The 18,260-nt window shown below is 36.4% G+C and overlaps 1 protein-coding gene and 1 non-coding gene across 3 annotated transcripts in view; both read left to right on the top strand.

Moving 5' to 3' along the window:
- CERT1 (ceramide transporter 1) overlaps positions 1–18,260 on the top strand; it is a 110,400-nt gene that overhangs the window by 19,498 nt on the left and 72,642 nt on the right. For both annotated transcript variants that reach the window (XM_059175267.1, XM_059175268.1), the window contains exon 3: positions 15,081–15,197. In XM_059175267.1, coding sequence (XP_059031250.1) covers positions 15,081–15,197 — 117 coding nt within the window. The remainder of the gene's footprint in view (positions 1–15,080; positions 15,198–18,260) is intronic.
- Positions 9,370–9,561, top strand: LOC131832740 (U2 spliceosomal RNA). Its single transcript, XR_009354153.1, has one exon. It is a non-coding gene; the product is annotated as a U2 spliceosomal RNA (small nuclear RNA).

Raw genomic sequence — 18,260 nt, 5'->3', positions numbered from 1 at the left:
AGTAATTTAAGATGAAAGAATTAATATCTAAATTTCTGAAGTGAAGTGTGAAGTATTTCAGGCCCAGTGAAAAAAGGAAAATGCATTATATTATCCTTTCTCTGCTTCAGGCTCTCTTGGGTTATAAGGTTTTGCATGATCTGCCACCTTCTTAAACTTCATTTCTTGCCAGACTCCCTCCTCTCATGGTGTCATCTCCAGTCATGCTCTACTTTCAGGGTCTTATCTAGGCTTGCTCTTTCCTGCCACGCATCTTTATATGTGCTTTTCTTGCTGTTCAGAATGTTCTTTCTTTCTTCCGTTGTTCATTCCATTTCATCCTTCTCTTGGTTCAGATACTAACTACTTCCTTGGAAACCTTCCCTGGCATATCTGATTAGATTCCTTCGTTTATTATAGGCTTTCATAACATGCTGCACCTTTCTTGTTTATGGCTTGTTACACTTGAAGTTTACATTTCTTGTGTGCTGATTTGGTTGATGGGAGCTCCACAAAGTTAAGGACCTGTTCATTCTTAGCATTGTATCCTCAGTGCCTCAGATCATGCTTAGTAAATCATAGGTGCTCATAAATATTTCATTGGTTGGCTGGTTACATGGATAAATAAATGAATGAATGAAAGATTTAAATCATGGTTGTCCAATAGAAATATGTGAGTCACAAATATAAGTCACATATGTAATTGAAAATTTTCCAGTAGCCACATCAAAAAGAAAAATGAGATTATTTATTATATTTTATTTAACTTAATATATCCAAAATATTGTCATCCTAATACACAGTTGTAAGAAATTATTACTGGGGCACCTGGATAGCTCACTCAGGTGTCTGACTCTTGATCTCAGCTCAGATCTTGATTTCAGGGTTGTGAGTTCAAGCCTTACCTTGGGCTCTGTGCTGGGCATGGAGCCTACTTTAAAAAAAGAAAAAAGAAATTACTATTAAGGTATTTTACAGAGGCCCCTGGGTGGCTCAGTGGGTTAAGCCTTTGCCTTCTGCTCAGGTCATGGTCTCAGGGTCCTGGGATCGAGTCCCGCATTGGGCTCTCTGCTCGGCAGGGAGCCTGCTTCCCCCTGTCTCTCTGCCTGCCTCTCGGCCTATTTGTGATCTCTGTCTGTCAAATAAATAAATAAAATCCTTAAAAAAAAAAAAAAGATATTTTACATTCTTTGTTTTCTATGAAGTCTTCAAAATCCAGTGTGTATTCTACACTTATCGGTCATCTTAGTTCAAACTAACCACACATGACAAATGACTACTACATTGGACAGCACAGGTTTAGATATCAAAGCATTTTGAAAATAAAGAAATTCAGAGCTGCCTGCATCATGTTCCAGCCTTTACCTCAGGGTAAATATTAAAAGCAGGGCTTTGTTTATTCAGTAATTCCCAAAATTGAGGTAAAAATAAGAGACAAAATACCCAAGAGGGTACATCAAGTTAATATGTTAAATGAAAAAAATTGAAACAGAATACTGAATATTTATAATTTGCCTTCCTATATATTTCCCTTAATATTTGCATGTTAGGTTTATAAACAGAAAAGGAAAACAAGTTCTTGAGAAAAATGTTACGCAATTGGGGACAGTGAGATTATGCAAACTAACCTTGTCTGGGAATCTTTTCTTAGGTTCTGCTCTCTTAAAGTAGGTAACATTTTTATTAAGTGGCTCTTGTTATTTCAGTGTACTTTATTGTTGGGTGAGTCTGGGAAGGTTTCTCTAGGAAAGTATTACTGTATTTTAATGAATCTGAGCACCAACTTTATTTATATATCACATTGCTTGTTCTAGTTTATACCATTTGTAAGACACATCCTTATTCAGAGATGTAAAATTTGTGTGCATAGTGGGGTGTTTTATAATGGGTGAAATGAGGTGTGTGGTAGAAATCTCAAAGAGGGTGCGCCTGGGTGGCTCATTTGATTAAGTGTCTGCCTTCGGCTTGGGTCATGGTTCTAGGGTCCTGGGATCAAGCCCCGCATCAGACTCCCTGCTCAGCGGGGAGCCTGCTTCTCTCTCTCCCTCTGCCTACAGCTCCACCTGCTTGTGCTCTCTATCTCTGTCAAATAAATAAATAAAATCTTAAAAAAAAAAAAAAAAGAAAGGAGGAAAGAAAAAAGGAAAATTAACATGGTAAGAGGTGACCTGGTAAGAAAGAGCAGCAGTTGTTAAGTTCCTCCGGGACTAGTTGAAATAACTCTAAGGGAGCCTATCTGGCTGGAGGCTTGTATGGTTTATAGAACAAGGGGAAAGTAGTAGGAAAAGTAGGCACAGAGGTGGTGCTCCTGGTTGAACAGACCCTTGTGGATCATTTTAAGGACTTTGAAGTTTTATGCTGAGTGATAAGGGAAATTATTGGAAGCTTGACCAGTGGAGTGATTTAATCCTAGTAACAGAATCACTTTTGACTGCTTTGTTAAGATTAGATTGTAGGAGGTAAGGATAGAAGCAGGGAGCCAAATTAGGTAGCCCCTTGGTGGCAGTGCTAATAATCCAGAGGAGAGAGAGCAGTAGTTTGTATCGGAGTGGTGTTGGTGGAGATTATGAGAAATGATTAGATTCTAGATTCATTTGGAATGTGTAGCTGACAAGGTTTGCGGATTTGCTGATGGATGCCTCATATGATGTGAGAAAAATGAAGGGTCAGATGATTTCAGGTCTAAGCAGTTGGTAGTTAACCATTTACAGAAATGTCAAAACCTACAAGAGAAGTTTGGTGAAGCAAATCAGATGACCACATTTGGATGTGTTGAGATTCCTCTTAATCATTCAGGAGAAGATAGAGAAGAGGCAATTAGGTAAAAGTTTGGAGGTTGGAGGAAGAGGCCTGGTTGAAATTATAAATTGTGTATATTTGTGCGCCCATGAATGTTCTTATGTCACATGGTATGTGTCTGTGTAACTTTATTTTTGATCCTCGAGTCATTGACTCTTTCTTCAGAATTCCTTTTCTTCTCCTGTGTGCTTAATCTTTTATTTTAATATTAGTGATTTTGTCACCTGTTTGATTGCATTTTCTCCCTTTAACAGTGGGATATAAAGAGAGATTAAGCAGCTGGCTTTCAGGGGACTCTTGCTCTTGTCTTTTTATAAATCATTTTTAACTTTTTATTTTGGAATAATTTTTAACAAAAAGTTTTTAAGCGTAATGTGAGAACTTCTGTGAACACCTAGATTCAACAATATTTTAACATTTCTTTTATCATTCTCTCTAGACACACATGCACACGTGCCTTACATTTTCCCATGTCATATGAGAGTAAGTTCCATATATCATACTTGTTTTACTCTTAATACTTAAGTATATAAATTCCAAGGGCAAAGAGACTCAGTAGGTATAACCATAATATAGCTGGCAAATTCAGGAAATTTCATATAGTAATACCTTTTTCTAATTTAGAGTCTATATTCCAGTTTCATCCAATGTTCCAACGGTGTCCTGTATAGTATATTTTTCCCCTTCAGTACAAAATTTCATCTAGAGCATGTATTGTGTTTAGTTGTCATGTCTCTTTAGTTTCTTTTAATCTAGAACAATTAGTCATTTAAGCTTTCTTTGTCTAGTGTAACATTGCTATTTTTGAAAACTACAGGCAAGCATTTTCTATAATGTCTTCATTTGTAGTTTGATGTTTCTTTTTGATTTGATTCAGGTTGTGCATCCTTGGCAGAATACACTAAAATGATGTGATGTCCTTCTCAGGATATCACATCAGAGACACAGCTGTCTCCGTACTTCTTTCCTTCCAACCCCTAGCTATCAGGGTTTTGTTTTGTTTTGTTTGTAATGTAAATGTTATAGTTAAGATTTGGAGGGTAGGGAGGAGAACAAGGGTTCTACAACTTAAAAGGAAGGTTGGAAGAAAACATTGCATTGAGTTTGGTGTGCTACTTGCCACTAAAAATCTTCCAACTAATTCTCCTTATTTTGATTCTATGCTGAAACTTTCAGATTATCGTATGATATTTCTGGGTGGATTTCTTTAAAGGAATGCATTTACCAGAAAATTGAAATGTCTGCTTACCAGAGCATTTATTCCTCCCTGTAAATTACAAGATATGTTCACTGGTACATGCTTCAATGTCTTGGGGTTGCTGACAGGATCTGGTTTCTACATTTGTATAGCACTGTTTTCCTAGACTGTGTGGACTTTTCCCAAGGTCACACCATCTATGTTAGATTCTGAATATAGCCAGTTAGCTTCCTTTAATGCCTCTGTCATCAGCCTGCACAAGTGATAATTATCACATATAGTCCACTTTGAACATTTTGTCGAATATCTTTTTATTTAAAATAAAACTTTTAATTTTGAAATAACTGTACTTTCACAAAAATTTGCAAAAATGGAGTGCAGTGGTTTTGTTCATCCTTCATCCAGTTTCTGTGCATGGTTAAATCTTACATAGCTGTAGTACAATTCAAAACCTGGAAGGTGATTTTGGGACAACCCACAGACCTTACTCACATTTTACCAGTTTTATATATATTAATTTGTGTGTGTGTACGTGTGCATGCATGTATGTGTAGTTTTATGCAATTTTATAACTTGTAACCACCATTACAATAAAATACAAAACTCATTCATCAGCACAAAGAACTCTCATTCTACCCCTTTATAGCCACTGCTAGCTCTCTTCTTTCCCTCCAGCCTACTATCTCATCCCTAACCCCTGCAACCACTAATCTTTTTATCATTTCTATAATTTTTTCATTTTGAAAATTTTATGTAAATGGAATCATTGAGTGTTATCTTTTGAGATCGGCTTTTTTCCTCAGCATGATTTCCTTAAGATCCCCTAAGCTATTGAGTATATTGATAATGTGTTCCTTTTTATTGGTCAGTAGTATATGTATCACAGTTTGTGTACCATTCACCAGTTGAAGAACATTTGGGTTGCCTCCATTGGGGTCTGTTACATTAAAGCTGTTACGAACACTGGTGTGCGTGTTTTTGTGTGGACGGTAGTTTTCTGAATTTCAGTCTCCACATTCAGTAAATAAATGTTTTTTCAGTGCAGGTCACTGTCCTAGGGCCTGAATTATACTGGTGTGCCAAACAGGGCTTCTGTTGTTCAGTCTTTGATCGCATGTGGTTGTATAGATACATACTAAAGTGCTCTTAAGGCAGTAGGCATGATTAGTATCACACTGTACATGTTTTTTTGTAACCTCTTTATTTTCTTCCACATATTAAGATGTCAAATTTCCAACCTTTGGAAATACTGTTTTTGAATGGATATCTAATACTCTGTTATGAAATGAACATTTGCTGTTTTGGGACTGCTTATTCCATCATCCGGAGGACCACTCATGGAACCAGAAACCACTGCACGTATTTTAGCAGAAAGTGTTCAGAACTCAAAGAACAAAAGAAAAACATTGTGGGAACTGCAGAGACAAGCTTTTACAAATCCTAGGGCTGGAGAGGCGCCTGGGTGGCTCAGTGGGTTAAAGTGTCTGCATTCAGCTCAGGTCATGATTCCAGGGTCCTGGGATCGAGCCCCGCTTCGGGCTCTCTGCTCAGTGGGGAGCCTGCTTCCCTTCCTCTCTCTCTGCCTGCCTCTCTGACTACTTGTGATCTCTGTCAAATAAATAAATAAAATCTTTAAAAAAAAAAAAAAGAAAACAAAAATTCTAGGGCTGGAGGAACGAAGGGATAAAGTTGGGGTTATGAGAACCTATAAGTTGGAGAGAGCCCTTCAGAGTTGGGAGTTGGATCTCTGAAGAGAATGGGTTGCCCACCGATGCTGGTAGCAGTATCACAGGAGCCTTTTGGGATTGAGGTTTAAACCTCTGAGTTGAAAGGATTGCCTCATTAGTGAGCACTTCACAAAGCTGAGGCTCAGACAGTTGGAGAGGGGTTCTCTCTCTTAAGATTCAGCTATCTCAGAAGCTTAGAGGAAATGCACTATGCAACTGAGTCTCAGATATCTAAAAAGAAAATTATACTTAGTATAGTTGGTACTAATATCTCAGTAGTTTGAAGGGAATGTTGTAGAGCTCTACTTCACCTATCTAATAAGTGGCCCTTCCACAGTTGATGCTGTACATCAGAGGTGGCGAGGTGAGTCTGGTTCAAGGAGTTCTGAAAGAGGCTAGGGACTGGAACTGATTGCCCCTGACAGGATGAAGGACGTTTGCTGGAGAGATGTTGATGGAAACAGTAAGGGATCAAAAACACAAAGTTTTTTTTCTACCTTCCTCCTGACTTCCAGTCCCCTTCTAGCATGTTGTCCCTATTGACAGAACTAACAGAGGAGGCTAATATAGGAAAATGCAGTTTGTAGCATCCCACTCACAGTCACAATAGCATAAAATAGTATAAAAGCTTGGATTTAAGAGAGACAATGTGATAAGTGGCATGCTCATTATCAAATGAACTTTTGAAGAATTCCTTATTATGGGTCTGAGTAGAAGGTCTTCCAAATGAATCTGCAAAAGCCAAGTTCTCATTTTCTCCTCTCACCCCAACATCCCTCCAGCCCATTAACTCCATTTAATCAGTCTATGGGCATGTGAATTAGGCCTAGATAATCCGACTGCTGTTATGCTACTCTCCCCTACATCTAGTGCCCCTTGTCACCCCCAGCCTTACCTTGATTGTGAAACAGGATCATAAAAGCAGATAGGGAATTTTTCTCAAGATAATATTGGCAACTGCAGTGTCTAGTTTCTAGTAACAGCAGGTCCAGTAGTGTGGCTTCCAAGGTTCAGAAGAGGAAGAGGCTCTGTCCTTAAAATGACACTTGTGTAGTCTCAGAGTTCTCTTACTTAGTCTCCCCTGGCTCCTTTCCATTTTTTATCTCATTTATTTATATTTCTTAGCAATATGTGCTGCTGATACCTTCAACATAAACCCCAGTAAGCAAGAATCAGTTTCTCTTGTAATTTGAGTGCTGTTTGATGTATTTTATTCAGATCTGATAGTTTATTTAACTACTTGATTAACTAATTGAATTGGTTGAAAAAGAAATTTTAATATTTTGTGTTTATTTTTCTAAAAAAGATGTTTGGCTTCAATCATTTTAAATCTTTGACTTCCTTGATCTCTGGACAGGATATTTAATAATGAGTAGAATAAGGATGAAATTTCCATTGTGGTGGTACTGGGTGGCTAAAACTTTAACAGAAAAACCAAACAGGCATCTTTCTGACCGATAGAACATGAGAAGGGTTCTGATACAAGCTGATAGAAAATGAGGAGGGAATCCACAAAGGAAAAGCCAAAGAAGGGGAACTCAAAATTATGTAAAAACTCTACCCAAATCTCTGGTTGACTTCTGAACCATCTATGAGTGAGGCAGATGGAAAGTAGTCTGAAGTTTGATCCGAAATAACTGATGCTGTGGCAGAGATATGGGGGAGTGAAAACTCCTTTAAAGAACACCTGCCTTTTTTTTTTTTTTTAAAGCTGTAAGTACCAGAAGAAGGAATGCAAATAGTGAGGAGATAATCCAGAAAAAAGGAGCTAGAGAAAGGGAACCCCAGATTCTGAATATAAAACTCTGCCCAAGTTTGTACCTGACCCCCCCTCGTTTGTGTGTGTTGCAGGTCAGAGTGGAAGTAGTCTGAACTGAGGTCCTAGCTGCTGCGCGTTAAACACATGACAGAAGTAGCAGTTTGGGTCTGAACATGTTAATTGCCTGCTGAAATAAAAACAGTATTTTTCAGAACAATATAACAGAATCCAGAGTTCACAGCCTAACATTCACAATATTCAGGGTCACCTCAGAATTACTCAATATACAAAGAGCCAGGAAATAACAACCCATTCTCAGGAGAGAAGACATACAATAAAATGCGAAATTCAGGATGAACAAGATGTTAGAATTATCTGACAATGATTTTAAAGAAGCTTTTATAATTATGTGAAGTAAAAGAAAATAGACTTGTAATGAATGAAAAGGTATGCCATTTCAGCAGAGAAAAAGAAAATATATAAAAAGAACCAGTGGGAATTTGAGAGCTGCAAAGAATGATACCTGAAATAAAACTTCATTCTCTGGAATTTATAGTAGATAAAGATGACAGAAAATAATCAGGATCTTGAATATAGATCAAAAGAAGTCATTCTTTTTTTTTTTTTTTTTTAATATTTTATTTATTATTTATTTGGCAGATGGAGACCACAAGGAGGCGGAGAGGCAGGCAGAGAGAGAGAAAGGGAAGCAGGCTTGCTGCTGAGCAGAGAGCCCTACGCAGGGCTTGATCCCAGGACCCTGGGATCACGACCCGAGCCAAAGGCAGAGGCCTCAACCCACTGAGCCACCCAGGTGCCCCCAAAGAAGTCATTCTTAAACCAGTTTTGTTTTGTTTTGTTATTTATTTACTTTTACATTTTTGTTTATTTATTTGGCAGACAGAGATCACAAGTAGGCAGAGAGGCAGGCAGAGAGAGAAGTGGAAGCAGGCTTTCTGCCAAGCAGAGAGCCCGATGCTGGGCTCGATCCCAGGACCCTGGGATCACGACCTGAGCCAAAGGCAGAGGCTTTAACCCACTGAGCCACTCAGGCACCCTTGTTTTTGTTTTAAGTGAGCAGAATTAAATGAGTTTTTAGGAGTCTTGAGAGGAAAGAAAAGAATGTGAAAAAATTTTTTGAGGAAATTATAGTAAACTTTCAAAATTTGGTGAGGAATATAATTTTATAGATTCAAGAAGCTCAACAAACAACAGGACAAATAGAAACTTAACACATTGTCAAACTGCTGAAAACTTAAGATAAAAAAAAATCTTGAACACAGTTAGAGAAAAGGACACACAAATGGACAAATGGGGAGATTGAAACTTCCGTACACTTCTCAGGTCATGGAATGAAGAAAAAAATTACCATTCCAAAGTTCTGTATTCAGTGAAGATATTCTTCAAAAAAATGAAGTGAAATAAAAGATATTTTTAGATAAAGGACAACTAAGAACCTGTGGGCAGACCTGTACTACAAGAAATACTAATGGAACTTTTTCAGGCTGAAGAGTAGTATCCCGAGAGGCAAACTGAGATCTTTAGGAACTAATGAAGAGTATCAAAAAAAGTTAGTATATATTGGTAATTATAGGTTTATTTTTTCTCTTTTAATACTTTTAAGGTACAGAATATTTGTATAAGCCAAGGTCTAAAAAACTGAAGTTGCTAATAGCCTCCTCCACCAAGAAAGCATGCCCACATGACTTCATTGGTGTGTTAATACATTCAAAGAAATAGTCCCAATATCATGCAAAATCTTTCCGACTCTTATTATGTTGCTAGCATAACTGAATCCTAAACTTAATAAAAGATATCAGAAGAAAATTACAGCTCTATGGTGGACATAAATACCATATTCCTTTACAAAATACTAGCAAATCAATAGTTTATAAAAAGGTTTATGTATCACTTCTCAGCTTTTTGGCTAAGATAATGTTAGTATCTGTTCTTATCATTTTAATACCTGATACATTCTATATTCAAGTACAATATAGTAAATTGATTTTTGGAACAGAGAGATGGAAAAGGAGCTTTCTCCATATCCATTTCATGCATCAACCTTGTATTGTACTATCTCCAGGAATGGTGCACAGGTCCTCAGGACAAAAAAAAAAAAGAAAGAAAAAGGATTAATATGTCATGACCAAATGGACTATATCTCAGGAATTCAAGGTTAATTTAATCTTTTAAATCAGTCATTGTAATTTGCCACTTTCACAAACTAAAGACAAAAATATATAACAAATTTCAGTAGATGCAGAGCAAAAAAAAAAAAAAGCTTTTGACAAAATCGAGCATTTATTTAAATTGAAAAAAAATTGTAGGGAGCTAGAAGTAGAAAGGAAAATCAGTCTAATGGAGGGCATCTATAAAAACACATATTTTAACCTTATACTTAATGATGAAATATTCTATGCTTATCTCCTAAGATTAATGTCAGGACAAGGATGTCTGTCCTTACCACTTCAGCATTAACCTTGTTTTGAACATCCTAGTCATTTCAGTATGGCAAGAAAAAAAGATATAAAAAGGCCTAAAGATCCGAAAGGCAGAGGGAGAACTATTTGCAGATGGCATCAATGTTTTATAGATTCCTTAGGTGGATTATTTAAACAGCTGGTAAAACTACTAAGTGAATTTTGCACAATCATGGAATATAAGGTTAATATACAATTATGAGATGTATTATATCCTATAAGCTGTGAAATTTTAAAAAATTCCATGGTCAGTAACATAAAAAACACAGTACTTAGGAATCTGTCATTGTGCATTGTAGCTGTACAATAGAAACTAAATGAGATTGCAGAGGTAAAGAAGACATGAATAACTGAAGAAATGTTCATGGATTGAAAGGGTCAATATCATTAAGGGATTACACCGTCCCATATTAACCTATAGAAAACCTACAGAGTTAATACAACCTGGTACTAAATGTGTCTGGAAATATATATGTAAATGCAAAGCTACCTAGATTAGCCAAGGCAATTTTTTAAAGGGTAGTAAAGTTTGAGGATATAACAGTTCATGATTTCAAGACTATTAGGCAGCAATAACTTAGCATTTTTGGAGTAAGAATAGACATTCTTTTTTAAAGCTTTATTTTATGTAATCTCTATACCCATCGTGGGACTTGAATTTACAACCCTGCAGATCAAGAGTTGGATGCTCTACTGACCGAGCCACCCAAGTGCCCCAAGAATAGACATTTAGATCGGTTGAACAGAATAGAGTCCAAAAGTAAGCCTAAACAAGGATGTGGAGTAATTGAATTTCAGTAGACTGCTATACAACTATTTTTGGCAATTCCTGAAATGTATACCTACTTTATGAGTTAGGCATTCCACTCCAAGGTCAGAAGTGAAAATATATATTCATATAAAGACACAAATTTTTACAACAAATATTTCTAAGATAAAAATTTGGAAAAAATTTTCACTGACAGGTGAATAAGCAAAATATGTTATTTTTATTGAATTCTACTCATCAATGAAAAGAATTACTGGTAAGACACAACAAAATGAATATATATATACACATATATACATATGTATATGTAGTTATATATATATAGTTAGGCTAAGTAAAACTACTGAGGCACAAAATAGTACATACTGATTTCATATACATAAATTTATTTGAAAATGCAAACTAATAAGTAGCAAATGAAAGCAGATCTGTGGTTTCTGGAAGATGATGTTGGAGGGATGTTACATAGAGAGGATGAAGAATCTTTAGAAGGAGTCATGTAAATGAAAACCTTGATTGTGGCAGTGATTAAAATGGATAAAGTTTACTGTACATTAATGATAAAAGTTCATTAAAAATTTGGCTGAATCTGAATTTCTAAGTCTTCTTATATTCATTCTGTCCACTGAGTTTAACCTTTTAGATAGTCTTTTCATTCTACTCTTGCCTCCATCAGAGAAATCTCTTCTAAGCACACTGTCATACTTTTCTAATGTAGAGTTTTTGCATCTTCTCCGTAACTCTGCTTCTGTCTTCCTGGGAATCCCTTTGCTGCTGCTTTTCCTGGATCTCAAATGCTTCTTAATGCTCTTGGTTACTCTCTTATTTTGGTGATAGTTATCTACCAGATTTGAAAGGTATTTTTATTTATCTTCATGGTTTAGAGCTATCATACTGATTAAGTGCCCTGGGTGTAAAGTCCTGAAATACCATTACTATAAGCCTTTTTTCTTGGACGACTTTATTTTCTCATAGAAGTTTCTTCATCCAGGTGGAAGGGGAGAGAAGGAACAAGTGTGGGGGCTGGCTTTCTGGGAGTCAAGTAGGGGAAAGAAATGAATATCAATACTTCCTTATATGAATACTTCCATATCCAGTTTGGTTTTTTTTTCTTTCCCCACACCCACTATGGTGTAGGATTGTCCCTACTTATTAAACCTGCCTGATACCATCTCTCTGAGAGGTAAGGGTAGGGCCTCCAATATTGCACAGTGGTATAGTGGTAGGTGAGTAGTCACCAGTGCTTGGGATTACTGAGGTTTAACTGCATCTTTTAATGACTCTTGATCGATTCTCTTTTCAGCTATACCGTTGCCTTTACATTTATGGCCACCTGATGCCTCTAGTTCCCTTGTTTTTCTTTTTCCATTATTGCATACAGATTGGCTTAATTTCTTTTTCTTGTAGATGTTTACTTTTCAGCTTTCTCCAGCCTGCTAACTCAGTTACCACATTCCACTTTTAAAATCTTATCAAGAGGTGCCTGGGTAGCTGTTGGTTAAGCGTCTGACCTCAACTCAGGTTATGATCTCATGGTTCTAGGATGGAGCCCAGCGTTGGTTCCCAGCTCAGTGGGAGTTTGCTTGTCTCTCTCCCCCTCTCTCTGCCCTTCCTCCCACTTGTGTGTATGCATTCTCTCTCTCAAATAAGTAAATACAATCATAAATAAATAAATAATGTCATAAATCTTTATTTTTCTTTGTGGATTTATCCCTTTTTTTCCTATAAAGTTATTTTGATACATACTGGAGATTTTGGACTGAATGTTTGTGTCCTCCCAAAATTCATATGTTGAAGCTTTAATTTCTCATTGTGATAGCCTTTGGGAGGTAATTGTATTTAGATAAGATCATGAGAGAGAAGCCCACATGATGAAATTGGCACCATTCTGAAGGGATGAAGAGATCAGAGAGCTCTCTCTCTTTTATAGGAGGACACAGCTGGAAGGCAGCCATCTGCAAACCAGGAAGAGGGCCCTTACGAACACCCCACCATGCTGACACAGTGATCTGGACTTGTAGTCTCTAGAACTGTGAGAACAGTTCACACATGTTGTGAGCTTGGTTGTCTAGACTTCAGTATTTTCTGAAACACATCCTCTTAAGTCTGTCATTTTCTTTGCCCTGTAGACTTAGCTTGCCTCGCTTTTACACATTTTGGGAACTCAAGGCTTCTGTGTTTACAGACTCTCTCTCACCTGACGGTGCGTTCCTCCTTATGCCACCAACCTGTCAGATTGTTGATGGTAGAACTGGCTACCTTCTTTTGTACATTTTTTCTGTCAACCACCATCTCTGTGTATAGGTATCGAGATAACTGTGTATAATAGTAATGGGTGACATTCAATTGAAGTTTTCAGATCCGTTAATTCCAGCTTTCTAGACTATCATTTTATTCTATTTCTGTGGAACTCTACCAAAAGCTTGACATTTTCCACATTTCTAAACTTTGAAATAGGGAGAAGAGATCATAATTGGTATACTTGGTAGATACAGAAATTTGGCAAATTGTACATACTGATTTTAGATTTTATTCATTCACACATAGCCAGAGGAAGCCTAGTGGTGCATTTCTGCTTTCAGGAATATTTTATTTTATTTTATTTAAAGATTTTATTTATTTATTTGACAGAGAGCACAAGCAGCAGGAGAAGCAGGCTTCCTGCAGAGCAGGGGAAGCCTGATATGGGTCTTGATCCCAGGACTCCAGGATCATGACCTGAGCCAAAGAAGGTGGCTTAACCAACTGAGCCACCCAGGTGCCCTTCAGGAATATTTTAAATGTAGCACTGTAATCACTGGAACATTGTGAGGAGGTTTTGAAGATGTCAAACAGGATGAAGTATTTGCTGGAAAAACTAGTAAATTTTGAACTAACATATATTTTATTTTCTAAAGCTTTAATGAGGTTACTGAACAATAACACAAACTATAAAATATTTTTAGAAATGGTAGCTAGAAATATAATGAGAATGATTATGAAGTGAAAGTTTAAAAACTTCTGGGCTACTTAGAACAGTAGACTGGTCAGTTAAATTATTTACTTGGTTCTTCAGATATTGTATGTTCTATGCTTCCTTCAAGGAACTTTCAAGTAACTGAATCCCATTCTTAAGACTTGACTATTTGGCATTTCATTAAATTTGTAGTCATTATTGTATTCATGAGTGTTTAAATGTTATCTGTTACGTGTTTCTGTGTTCATAATTACTGAAGCAGAGTATGTGTTCTTGTTTTCTCCTTTTTCTTCTTTCTGTTATATTCTACCTCCACCATAGTCTGAACTATGATGTTGAGTGCACTGTGATTCAGAAAATGCCTAACTTACATCTTTTAGCCAGTCAGAGCCATGGTTTGTTGTTATAATCTTAAAAGAGAAACTATTTTGTAATGGAAAAAACATTGTGGAGTTACAATGTTTTTGCTAAACAGATAAGGAGATAAAAGATTGATGCTTTTAAAAGGAGGAAAGAATACAGAATAAATCTTGGAAATGCAATATGTAGATTCAATTCATCAAATAAGTTTATTACTACATTGGCCAGAGAGGACTTTCTCCTCTCTAAGAATAAGATTATTTATAGGAGAAGAAATTGAATGACTTTCTGTACTCTGTCAGGTAGAAGAGGTGGTATATGTGATGTGATCCTGTCATACTTGAATTCATTTACTGAACAAAAATCAAGGATAGAAAATATTATTTTTATATATTCTTACAAAGAATGTAAAAGACTGAACCAAATAATTGATATTTTCACTAGATGTTTACTTTTTGATGTAAGCAGTTTCTTCTAGCTAACATAGATCTGAGGTAATGTATATTTTATTTTTGCTTTTCATAAGAAGCCCTGCTGGCTATTATTATCAAAGACATTGAAAGAAGTTAATTTGAGATACTTTGAAGGAAATGTCAACATTATTTTATGATACAATATAAAAATATTTTATCACATTTAATTAACTACAACTGTTCATGATGAGAATATACTTTTGAATAATGGAGGCAGGGAAAAAGTAGTAAATGCCTTCCCTAAAACTTATTTTTGTGGGGGTTTTTGTGCTTATGGGCACTTTCCTACTAGTTAAGCTAACTCTAAGCATTTGATAAAAATATTAGAGCTATTTTTGAAATATATTTATGTATCAGCTCGTTTGTAGGAATAGTTGAATGAAACTTAGTATTTGGTAACTATGCTCTTGTTGTGCTCTTTATCTGAGACATCTTCAAAAAAGTTATTTGAGTAGAAAAATAAAAATAACAGGAGTCTCCCACCAGCCAGAATGGATATGTTTATCTTTTTGCTCTTGGGGATAACACTTCCAAGAATATAACTAGCTTTGCTTTTGATTTTCTACTTTTTTCTCCACAGCCCCATGATTTTGATGAATGTCGATTTGATATTAGTGTAAATGATAGCGTTTGGTATCTTCGTGCTCAGGATCCGGATCACAGACAACAGTGGATAGATGCCATCGAACAGCACAAGGTATGGGCTCCAGTGTTTACCTGTTCATGGAGGATTAGGCCAGAGACTGATAGTAACTCCTGTAAAAAGTTTTGAGATGTAACGTGTTATTAAAAAGTTGAACATTATTTGAGTGGTAAAGATTAAAGCAGTATAGACACAAGTTTTTGAAATTATTTTTTCCTAATATTTGAGTTGTTCTAAAGAAATTTGCTATGACAAATATTTTTAATTGTTTTTTTTTAAAGATCTAATTGGCTTTATTAAACAATTCATGAGTTGGGCAGCACTCCATCTAGCAAGTTGAGAGGTATACCAACAAATGTCCTTCATTGTTAATTAAAACAAATATACCTTTTTATGAGACTGACGCGCTGCCCACTGCGCTAAGAAGGCGACAACAAATATACCTTTTTAAAATAAAAATATATCTTGATTTTTATACTTAGGATATGCTTCATAGTGAATGCCTTTTGTATTATCTGGATAAAAGGTCCTTGAGATAATACTAAATGTATAACTGTAATATTTAGAAGCTTCAGTGTTAATTTTTATAGTGATCTATAGCCATTTGGATAATTTCATAGTATAAATGTTTGTAAATCATTTAATTTGTTTCAAATAGGAAGCTGTTTAGTAGTAAACCTTTAGAAAGTATTTCTTACATCAAATGTGTAAGCCACATTCTTGTTATTTAAAGCATGAATAAGGGGCATCAGAGTGGCTCAGTCAGTTAAGCATCTGTCTTCTCATGTTATGATCTCAATTTGAGGTTATGGGATAGAGCCCTATGTAGGGTCCCTCCCTGCTCAGCCCAGAGTCTGCTTCTCCCTTTCCCTCTGCTCCACCCCCATGCTCGCTCTCTCTCTCTCTCTTTCTCCCTCTCCCCACCTCTCTCTCAAATGAATAAAATGTTTAACAAAAAAAAGTAAGTGCTATGTAGACTAAAGAAACGTTTGATATCAAATCTGCTTATTAGCTATTTTAATTTATTATGAAAAAACAAGAAGGGATGTAAATTCATGATGCCATTCCTGAGTGTGACTTAAAAGAACTTTGTACTGGGCTGCCTGGGTGGCTCAGTGGGTTAAGCCTCTGCCTTCAACTCAGGTCATGATCTCAGGGTTTTGGGATCAAGTCCCACATCGGGCTCTCTGCTAGGCAGGGAGCCTGCTTCCTCCTTTCTCTCTCTCTCTCTCTACCTCTCTGCCTACTTGTGATCTCTCTCTGTCAAATAAATAAAATCTTAAAAAAAAAAAAAAAAAGAACTTTGTACTTAATCATTCATGTACTTGTCTGTACTTGTTTGTTTGGGTTTCACAAAGTTGTAGTTGAAATACCTGTTTTGGTCATTTAACAGGTGCAAAAACATGTACCCACACAACACGCACACACTAAAACAAGAAAAACCTGTCTGGTTTGAGGTATTATAGACAAGTTCTTTTTGATAGTGATCATGCATTAGCTTTTATTTCTTGATTATTGATAATGAATTTTTCCTGGCATCAAGAATACTTGCCGTGATGCCCATTTTTTCCCCCTCTGTTTTAGCTTAAGTATTATACTGATTTAATTTTTTTTTTTTTTTTTTTTTTTTTTTTGATGTTAGGGCACCTGGCTGGCTTGGTCACAAGAACGTGTGACTCTTGATTGCAAGGTTGTGAGTTCAAGCCCCATGTTGGGTGTAGAGATTACTTAAAAATAAAATTTTAAAATTTTGTGAACACTATTTTGATTTTATTACTTCAGAAAAGGGTCTAAAAGTGGAAAAAATGAGAAACAGTTTTATTTAAAAGAGATGAGCTAGAATTCCAGAATCTGAATGCTCTGGATCTAGGCTGCCCTGGATTCAGACACTACATCCTCTGCTATGCACCATATACAACTTTGGGTTTTGTGATAATTTACCTCTTCTTAGTGTATATAAGGTATACAGGAGGTAATAGATATAAGGTTACTTACCAGAGTGGCTGATACATTTTCTCATTTATGATAGTAGAAAAAGAAAGGGCTTTGGAGTGACAACTGAATTTACTGAATTATACCTGTTGTTTTTGGATGAAGAATTCTGCATTCAGTGAGAGTTACAAAATGTGCACATAAGGAGATGGTATTGTGTACTTAATGAAGCCCAGTCCTCTTACTAATAATTAAAGGTTTTATTAAATAGAGCTAATTTTTGTATTTTTAACTTAGGGCTTAAAGGCTTAATCAGCTGATACAGATTACAGGGCTGGTTTTTTTCTGTTTTAATCAAGCATATTTTATTTTGCTTATTTTTCTTAGTAAAGCCAAACAAGTATTCTCTGCAAGTTCCCATTTTGTATTTTTTCCTTGAGTGGAGAATAATGCATAAAGCTATATTTCTTCCATATCATTGATTTCTTTGCATCTTTGAACAACAGATAGATACAATTTTGGGGTCTCAGGCATCTGGATGGCTTAGTCATTTAAGCAGCTCACTTTTGGTTTTGGTTCAGGTCATGATCTCAGAGTCCTGGGATCAAGCCTCACTTGGTGGGGAGTGTGCTTGTGAATTTTCTCTTTCTCTCTTACTCTCCTCTCTTCCCCCATGCACATGCGCACTCCCTCCATCTCTCTCAGATTAATAAATAAATCTTTAAAAAATAATAATAGGGCGCCTGGGTGGCTCAGTGGGTTAAAAAGCTTCTGCCTGGGGCACCTGGGTGGCTCAGTGGGTTAAGCCGCTGCCTTCGGCTCAGGTCATGATCTCAGGGTCCTGGGATCGAGTCCCGCATCGGGCTCTCTGCTCTGCAGGGAGTCTGCTTCCTCCTCTCTCTCTCTGTCTGCCTCTCTGCCTACTTGTGATCTCTCTCTGTCAAATAAATAAATAAAATCTTTAAAAAAAAAAAAAAAAAAAAGCTTCTGCCTTCAGCTCAGGTCATGATCTCAGGGTCCTGGGATGGAGCTCCGCATTGCTCACTCCCCCCTTCTCTCTCTGCCCGCCTCTCTGCCTACTTGTGATCTCTATCAAATAAATAAAATCTTTAAAAAATAATAGTAATAATCTTTGGGTCCAGAGCAGTGTGACTTAACCTGAGAGAAGAGTTTGGGTGAATTTAA

Source organism: Mustela lutreola, chromosome 5 (genome assembly GCF_030435805.1).
Source record: "Mustela lutreola isolate mMusLut2 chromosome 5, mMusLut2.pri, whole genome shotgun sequence".
Taxonomy (NCBI): Eukaryota; Metazoa; Chordata; class Mammalia; order Carnivora; family Mustelidae; genus Mustela; species Mustela lutreola.
This window is presented reverse-complemented; position numbering and strand designations above follow the sequence as displayed.